The sequence below is a fragment of the Sinocyclocheilus grahami genome, unplaced genomic scaffold (genome assembly GCF_001515645.1).
Source record: "Sinocyclocheilus grahami isolate Dianchi unplaced genomic scaffold, SAMN03320097.WGS_v1.1 scaffold41.1, whole genome shotgun sequence".
NCBI lineage: Eukaryota > Metazoa > Chordata > Actinopteri > Cypriniformes > Cyprinidae > Sinocyclocheilus > Sinocyclocheilus grahami.
The window spans coordinates 1,383,575-1,392,882 of NW_015505220.1; the positions used below are offsets into that span (position 1 = coordinate 1,383,575).

Genomic DNA, 9,308 nt, shown 5'->3' on the forward strand with positions numbered 1-9,308 from the left:
TTAAAAAAAACAGGAAGGGGCCAACACTTTTTCACACCACTGTATATAGCACTTTTCAAAGAAAACGGTTAATCAGACATGTGAATGGTATCTGTAAAAAGACAGAAACCTATTGCTTGTTTAAACAGCAAATGTGGTACATATATACCAGACAAGACATTGTGACCCTGGACCACAAAACCAGTCATAAGGGTCAATTTTTTGCAATTGAGATTTATACATCATCTGAAAGCTGAATAAATAAGATTTCCATTGATGTACGGTTTGTTAGGATAGGACAATATTAGATACAACTATTTGAAAATCTGAGGGTGCAAAAAAATCTAAATATTGAGAAAATCACCTTTAAAGTTGTCCAAATGAAGTTCTTATCAATGCATATTACTAATCAAAAATTCAGTTTTTATATATTTATGGTTGGAAATTTACAAAATATCTTCATGGAATATGATATTTATGTAATATCCTAATGATTTTTGGCATAAAAGAAAAATCAATCATTTTGACCCATACGATGTATTGATTGCTACAAATATACCTGTGCTACTTATGACTGGTTTTGTGCCCCAGGGTCACATTTGTATTTTTGTTTTTTCACCATTTTGGATCACCTTTTGCTGTATTTTTCTCTTAGTCATACTGCTGTTTGACAAATACAAAATCCATGCAGTTACTCAATTTTCACAGGGTTTCTGTGGGCCTTAAAAAGGTCTTAATTTGCCCTTCCACAAATGAAGGCCTTAAAAAAAGGTCTTAAATCAGAGCAAAAAGTCATAAATTCATGGCATTAAATGTTGCATGCATTGCTACAAATGTATGTCTTCCTCTGTATTTTTGCCTTGTTTTCTATTGCAAATATCTAAACATCCTTAAATCAAGACCCATTTACTTGAGATGCAAATGAAGATATGTTTTCTGACAAAATGAGCAAAATTAAGTGAGTTTAAGACGAGAACAAGCATCTGTCAGTAGGGTATGAAAACTTATTTTTCTTATCTAAGTGTCTTATTTTATAAAATGAATTAAAATAGAGATGAGATGGAAGTTGTATTGTCAAACTTTTTCGAAGTCCTTCAAATTTCTATACTTGGTCTTTAAAAAGTCATAAAACCCAACCCACAGAATCCTGTATAAGCAGCAGCTTATACAATTACCATGCATAATTATGGAAGAATTAGAAAAGGTTTTTGATGAGTTACAGCATCTCAGACTGCTGTCATTGCTTGAAATATTGTCAGCTACCCGTTTATGACCACAAGCATTTAACACAAGAGTCTTTAATATATATTTTTTAAAGATATTAAAGGGATAGTTCACCCAGAAATGATCATTCTGTCAAGTTTAATGCAGGTTTGGAACAGCTTGAGGGTGAGTAAATGAGGACAGAGTTGTCATTTTTTAAAGCATGTTTTTAATCTGTATGCTCTGCTCATCTTTTAGTTGACCATGCTGTACCTGAACCGGGAGCTAGTTTACTGGCAGCTTATGACCAGTGGAGGGATACGGCGGACAAGAGGTCGTGCTGTGATTACTCTCTGCACATTGACATCACTCGCTGGCATGATGGGCTGTTTGAGGAGCTGGAGTCTCTGGTCAAAGATAAAGGTGATGTGAGATTTCAGGTGTGACTTTGATATTTTTGCTTTCTGCGTTATTAGGTTTCTTAACCAAACACATTCAGCATTCAGCCTCAAAAAATATAAATTACATTATAAAAACACAATTTTCGTTTTTGTTTTAGGTGTCAACTCCTTCCTGATCTTCATGGCTTATAAGGACAAGTATCAGAGCTCTGATACACAGGTAAATAAAATGCTAAAAATAAAGAGAATGATGTTTACACTACCGTTCAAAAGCATGAGGCTCACCAAGGCTGCGTTTGTCTGAAGAAAAATTCAGTAAAAACAATAATATTGTGAAATATTATTACAATTTAAAATAACCATTTTCTATTTGGATATCTTTTAAAATGTAATTTATTCCTGTGATGCAAAGCTGAATTTTTCAGCATCATTACTCCAGTCTTCATGGCACATGATCCTTCAGAAATCATTCTAATATGCTGATTTGCTCAAGAAACATTTTTCAGTATTAATGTTAATGATAATGTTGAAAACAGCTGTGCTGCTTAATAATTTTGTGGAAACACAAAATACATTTTTTTTTCAGGATTCCTCGATTTAAATTTAAAGTAGATATCCTTTGTATATTTAAAGTAGATATCCAGAATTTAAAGTAGATATCCTTTGTAACAGTAATAATGCATCCTTGCTGAAAAAAGTCTTACGGACCCCCAACTTTTTAACATTTAGCAATCCTGTTCCCAAGAACTAACACTCTCTGTCTGTAGATCTATGAGATGTTTAGTGCCATGAGGGAACTGGGTGCCATCGCACAGGTTCATGCTGAAAACGGTGACATCATTGAGGAGGTAACCTAGAGTGCTTTAATTGCTAATGCATTTCTATTCCAACTATGTTCTTTTATAAAATATACCAGTTCCTTTTCTTCTCCATACTTAAATGCATTCTTGGTTCTGTTTGTAACCTCAGGAGCAGAATAAGCTTTTGGATCTGGGAATCACTGGCCCAGAAGGACACGTCCTGAGCCACCCGGAGGAGGTTAGTCTTAAGGGATTGAGTCGGTTTAAATCAAAATCTGTTCTACATCAGCATCACTTCTGCTGTTCTTCTCCAGGTGGAGACTGAGGCTGTGTATCGAGCTATCACCATTGCTAAACAGGCCAACTGCCCTCTCTACATCACAAAGGTGATGAGCAAAGCAGCTGCTGATGTCATTGCCAAGGCCAGGAAAAAGGGTACGAGAGTTGAAAGCGTTCTACAAGACTGTAACAGAAACGCAAAGGAAGCTTTGTGAATGTTTGTGTCATGTGCATTGATTCGTTTTCAGGCATGGTCATCTACGGAGAGCCAATCGCAGCCGGCCTGGGCGCGGACGGATCGCACTACTGGAGCAAAGACTGGGCCAAAGCTGCTGCATTTGTCATGTCTCCTCCGCTCAGCCCTGATACGAGCACGCCGGATTACCTCAGCTCACTGCTGTCCTGGTGAGCAGCTCAAATCAGGCCAAACACCAGCTTCTCAGCAACATACTCTATGTATAAAGATTAGGGTTGGTACGCCTCTTGCAAGGCTGCAAATATTTGATAAAACATGCCGAAAAAACAGTAATATTGTGAAATATTATTTCAGTTTAAATAGCCGTTTAAATTTGAAAATGTTTTCAAATGTCATTTATTCCTGTGATGAAAAGCTGAATTTTCAGCATCATCACTCCAGTCTTCAGTGTCACATGATCCTTCAGAAATCAATCTCATGCTGATTTGCTGCTCAAGAAACATTTCTTATTATTATCAGTGCTAAAAAGTTGTCCTGCTTCATATTTTTGTGGAAACCATGATTTTTTCAGGATTCTTTGTTGAATGGAATGTTCAAAAGAACAGCATTTATTTGAAATGAAAAACTTTTGTAACATTCATTGTCATTTATTGTCATATATATGACCCTCAAATATATACAGTACATACATACATATACACAAGTATCATAATATATAATAATTGTATATGATCTATATATTATATATACAATGGGTACGGAAAGTATTCAGACCCCCTTAAATTTTTCACTCTTTGTTATATTGCAGCCATTTGCTAAAATCATTTAAGTTAATTTTTTTTCCTCATTAATGTACACACAGCACCCCATATTGACAGAAAAACACAGAATTGTTGACATTTTTGCAGATTTATTAAAAAAGAAAAACTGAAATATCACATGGTCCTAAGTATTCAGACCCTTTGCTCAGTATTTAGTAGAAGCACCCTTTTGATCGAATACAGCCATGAGTCTTTTTGGGAAAGACCCAACAAGTTCGACCAGAACCCTTCCTAGAGCTGGTCGTCCGGCCAAACTGAGCTATCGGGGGAGAAGAGCCTTGGTGAGAGAGGTATGTCTCTAAAAATGGCTGTCCACCAACGTTTACCATCCAACCTGACAGAACTGGAGAGGATCTGCAAGGAGGAATGGCAGAGGATCCCCAAATCCAGGTGTGAAAAACTTGTTGCATCTTTCCCAAAAAGACTCATGGCTGTATTAGATCAAAAGGGTGCTTCTATCACCATGTGACCATGTGACCAGGACCATGTGATATTTCAGTTTTTCTTTTTTAATAAATCTGCAAAAATGTCAACAATTCTGTGTTTTTCTGTCAATATGGGGTGCTGTGTGTACATTAATGAGAAAAAAAAATTAACTTAAATGATTTTAGCAAATGGCTGCAATATAACAAAGAGTGAAAAATTTAAGGGGGTCTGAATACTTTCCGTACCCACTGTATATAGAGAGAGAGATTAATTGCACTCTTTATAAAGTGCCCCTATTATGGGTAATGAAAGGTTCATATTTTGGTTTTGGGAGTCCTCAACAACAGGTTGACATGCATGCAAGTTAAAAAAACACTTTCATTGTCTTATAATATGCATTTATTTTTACCTTACTTGCTCAACGACTCCCAAACGATTCCCACAACGATTCATTTTTCCAAACCTCTCCTTTGCGTGACGCTAATCTGCTGTGATTGGTCGATTGCTCTCATTTTCATTTCATCATGCGTGTAATGTCTGATAAAGCAGCGTTTGTGAACACAGTGCTGCTTTGTGTACAGCGTTACCGGGGAAAGCGTTATTTTTACCCTCCAAAAGTGGCACCTAGTGGCAAAGAATGAATTTGCATTTTCATTCAGACCAAAAACCAACAAGTGGGCGGGCAATATGCTAATGTTTCATGTTGACATCAATATGAAACGGCTTGGGATTCGTTTTAAAAAACGTGTAATTTCAATGATTCAGAGTCGACTCTTTCTTTTGAGAGACAGTAACTTTATACACGGTGCACTTTCAGATTTAAAACTTTGCAGGATGTTTTCATTCACTTAGAGCTGTGTTACACACTGCATGAAAGGTAATTTTCTAAAATCTTTAAATATTTTGAAGTCGAAGATTAAAGGCCCGATGTACTCTAACAGCTTGCATCTGCACAAACCCTTTTTTGGCATTAAAAAACTATCATCAGGATTTACTAAAGACAGTGGACAGTTATTTTTGCGGCTGACCTTAATGCATATGCATTTGTAGGAGTTTCCATTTCAGATGCTACATTTATGGGAGGAAAGTACTTAATGAATCATGCAAGGTGATTTACTAAGGTTTGCAGTCATCAGTTTACTGGTATCTGTGCCATTATTTAACACCCCCCAAAAAGCATGTCCTATTCTGTGCCTGTGTTGTTAGTAGATTACTCGCACCTAATTATCATCCGCTCTGCTTGTTTGCAACCTTGCGCTAATTTGCGCAGCTCTTGTTAGACTGCATTTGTCATTATAGAAATGATCTTCCTGCATCTTTGTACATTAAGTTGTTCATTCTCAGTAAACTATGCACAAAGCAGTCCATTATGCTCTGTGAAGAAAATCAGGCCTTTAGTCTTCAGAAAGCATTATACTTACTGACCGTCATGAACTGTTTCAGTGGGGATCTTCAGCTGACAGCCAGCGCTCACTGCACCTTCACCACGGCACAGAAAGCTGTTGGAAAGGACAACTTCACCCTCATCCCAGAGGGGACCAACGGCATCGAGGAGCGTATGAGCATCGTCTGGGACAAAGCTGTGGTCAGTCTCACAATACACTCTTTGTGAAAGATGTTTAAAAAAATACTATATACTTCAACACTGCATTGCATTCCTTGCGACATTTTGATCCTCTATTAGCCATTATGTCATGAAATTGCAGATCAGAGTTCAAACACGAACCATAAAAAAACAACTTTTATGCATATGCTTGCAACTTCCATTCATACATGACAGTTCATTGTCTTATTAGCAGTCTCCAATTATGTTTTTTGTCACATAGGCAACAGGCAAAATGGACGAGAATGATTTTGTTGCGGTAACGAGTACAAACGCTGCGAAAATCTTCAACCTGTATCCTCGGAAAGGCCGAATCGCTGTTGGATCTGATGCTGACATTGTTATCTGGAACACAAAGGAGACGAAAGTCTTCTCTGCCAAATCTCACAACCTGGTATGAGAATTTCATCTTTCAACAGGGAAGAAAAGATTAGACATGAACGATGTTATTTTTATTTATCCCACATCATTGTACTGATTCAAGTATTGGTTTCGAGTGGAAACTACAGTACAATTCTGTCTAAATCCTTGTAATATTCCATTGGAATTTTATCAAAGTGAGATGTCTTTATTCTGAGTCTGACCCGTGTGTCGCCGCAGACCGTGGAGGTGAATATCTTTGAGGGAATGGAGTGCCGAGGTTACCCTGTGGTGGTCATCAGTCAGGGCAGGATCGTTCTGGAGGACGGGAAACTCAATGTGACAGAGGGGTCAGGCCGCTTCATCCCCAGAAAAGCCTATCCGGACTTTGTCTTCAAGAGAATCAAGGCCCGAGGCAGGGTAAGAGAGTCTCTGTGTGATTATGAATGCTGACTCACTCATCCCAGCGGTCAAATAACAGATGAACTCCCTCACAGACTTTTCAAGTGTAAAAAAAACTCAACTTTTGTGTTATCAAGGGTCACTTTCATAATCAAATCTTTTTCATTTTGCAGATGGCTGATGCTCGTGGTGTTCCTAGAGGAAACTATGATGGCCCCGTTCATGATGTCATCAGTATGACCAAATCTGTGCCAGCCACTCCCACCACTAGAGGGCCCTCGTGTCCAGGAAAGACCCCAGTGGGACCAGGGAGAAATCTGCACCAATCTGGGTTCACTTTATCTGGTAAGCACCTTTGGATTTAGCTGTATTTGCTGTAGTGTAAAACAACAGGGTCCTACAGCTAAAAATCCCATTCATTTCTTCCACAAAATATTTGTTTTTATCTTAATATTATGCGTTTATTTATTTTTACTGAACTGTTTAACTGTATATTCATAGAGTATATAAAGTTTGGCGCAAGTGAGATTTTATTTTAAAAGAAATTAATTCTTTAAAAGATCTTTTTAATATTTCCTGATCACTAAACCATCATATTTGAATTTGTGAAGGATCATGTGACATTTTAAAATATAATAAACTAGAAAAATCTTTAAAAATCACAATATTACTGTATTTTTGATCAAATAATTGCAGTCTTGGTGACCACAAAATAATTATTTTTAAAAAATCTAGCCAACCTCAAACGTTTGATTGGTATGTTTATATTATATAAATTATATGTATATTATATAGTATAAATCATATTTATTTTAATATTATATAATATTTAGCAATATTTACTTTTAACTATATTTAATTTGCTATATATACATGTTATGTTTAAGCACTTGAAATTAAGCACCTTGTAAATGGGACTGGTACTGAAATCACAATAAAAATTATTGAAAAAACAAGAACGAAAAAGAAAATTGTTTAATTATGAGAAAACATTCCTGTTGTGGTCATGAAAAAAAATAGGTTTCATAAAAATGGCTTTAAAAACGCAAATCACTGCAAAAGCTCTCTGTGCCTATGAACTTAAAATCTATTGTAATATATAAAACACATAACAGTCAATAGTATTATATTGTACTGTACCATTATTTTTTTATTTGATTACATCATCCGCAGCACTAAAAGATGTTTGCATTTAAATGACATGTAATGATTCATCTTGGACCTTGTTGGCTTGGTTTATGGCTTTGAACATTTAGTGAAAAAAATATTTTTGGAGAAAAAAGAAATGAATAATGTACATCCAGAACAATGCTGTTTAAAAAGGAGTGTTATGTGTAATCTGTGAGTCTCTGACTGTGACCTAAATCAAGTAGACATCATTTGGAGCTCATGCAGACATTACAGACACTGCTTTCATTACAGTGAACTCTGTGTATCATCCTCCTCTTTTTTTTTTTGCACACACTCAAAGGCACTCAAATGGACGACCACATCCCCAGGCGTACGGCACAGAAGATCGTAGCGCCACCTGGAGGCCGTTCCAATATCACATCCCTCTCATGAACCTCGTCCACCAGGGGATCCAACAGCAGCCGTTTCGCCTTCTCCGGCTTCCAGTTTTATATTACCTGAATCATGCAAATATTAATCCCAATAAACCCATACACTGCCAACCCAATAGGCTATGCAGCAACTCAACCCAATAGGCTATGCAGCAACTCACTATAGCTTTCCATGAATTCATACTCACTATATAATCTGCCTCTCCTCTGGTCAGACTCACTCATAATGTAGCATGCTCTTTTATCAGAGTCACCCAGAATCCATTCTGCTTTAGCGTAGCATTGATGGCGTAAAGACGGCTAGTGATTGTTGTGTTTGTGAACTACTGAATGAACTACTGAACTCATTCTAGTACTGCCTTTCAACCAGTGCTTTCCTCCTGCGACATGTAGATTCAGACGAGACGAAGTGTGTTTTCTGTGGAAGCCTGTTTATGCCACACACAAAAAAAAATTTAAAAGGTAATTGCAACTTTTTTCCTCACAATTTTGACATTTTTTCCATCAATTATTAGTTTATATGTTACTGTTCTGACTTTTTACTTGCAATAATTTAACTGCGAAAACTAAACTTAATTTTGAGATACAGTACAATTCAGAATCGCAAGATATAAACTTAAAATTGCAACAAAAAAAATTACAATTGTAAGATGTAAACGTGGACTCCTGGGGATTATAGATATACTATACAGTATATAGATATACTAAGAATACTGTATTAGATAACTAATGAATTAGGAGGTATAAACTCAGAATTGTGAGATGCCAATGTAGAATTCTAAGGAAAAAATTTAGATATAAACCCAGAATTGTGAAATCTCAACTCGGAATTCTGAGTGGAAAAATTAATTATGAGATATAAACCCAGAATTGTGAAATGTCAGTTTGGAATTCTGTGAAAAATTTAATTAGGAGATATAAACTCAGAATTGAGAAATGTCAGTTTGGAATTCTGCAAAAAAATTGAATTATGAGATATAAACTCAGAATTGAGAAATGTCAGTTTGGAATTATGAGCTATAAACTCAGAATTGTGAAATGTCCGTTTGGAATTATGAGATATAAACTCAGAATTGTGAAATGTCAGTTTGGAATTCTGCAAAAAATGAATTATGAGATATAAACTCAGAATTGTGAAATGTCAGTTTGGTATTCTGAGGGAAAAAATGAATTGAGATATAAAATCAGAATTGTGAAATGTCAATTGGGAATTCTAAAAAAAAAAAAATGAATTATGAGATATAAATTCAGAATTGTGAGATGTAAACTTGGAATT

At 36.1% G+C, this 9,308-nt stretch overlaps 1 protein-coding gene across 2 annotated transcripts in view; it reads left to right on the forward strand.

Moving 5' to 3' along the window:
- dpysl4 (dihydropyrimidinase like 4) overlaps nucleotides 1–8,584 on the forward strand; it is a 15,899-nt gene extending 7,315 nt beyond the window's left edge. The window contains exons 4-14 of one of the 2 annotated variants that reach the window (XM_016267934.1): nucleotides 1,441–1,605; nucleotides 1,742–1,803; nucleotides 2,351–2,431; nucleotides 2,553–2,621; nucleotides 2,698–2,818; nucleotides 2,911–3,067; nucleotides 5,549–5,690; nucleotides 5,932–6,102; nucleotides 6,309–6,488; nucleotides 6,644–6,815; nucleotides 7,942–8,584. In XM_016267934.1, coding sequence (XP_016123420.1) covers nucleotides 1,441–1,605; nucleotides 1,742–1,803; nucleotides 2,351–2,431; nucleotides 2,553–2,621; nucleotides 2,698–2,818; nucleotides 2,911–3,067; nucleotides 5,549–5,690; nucleotides 5,932–6,102; nucleotides 6,309–6,488; nucleotides 6,644–6,815; nucleotides 7,942–8,033 — 1,412 coding nt within the window. In that variant the 3' untranslated portion in view covers nucleotides 8,034–8,584. The remainder of the gene's footprint in view (nucleotides 1–1,440; nucleotides 1,606–1,741; nucleotides 1,804–2,350; nucleotides 2,432–2,552; nucleotides 2,622–2,697; nucleotides 2,819–2,910; nucleotides 3,068–5,548; nucleotides 5,691–5,931; nucleotides 6,103–6,308; nucleotides 6,489–6,643; nucleotides 6,816–7,941) is intronic. The other variant, XM_016267935.1, reaches the window with a different exon arrangement.
- The last annotated feature ends 724 nt before the right edge of the window (nucleotides 8,585–9,308 follow it).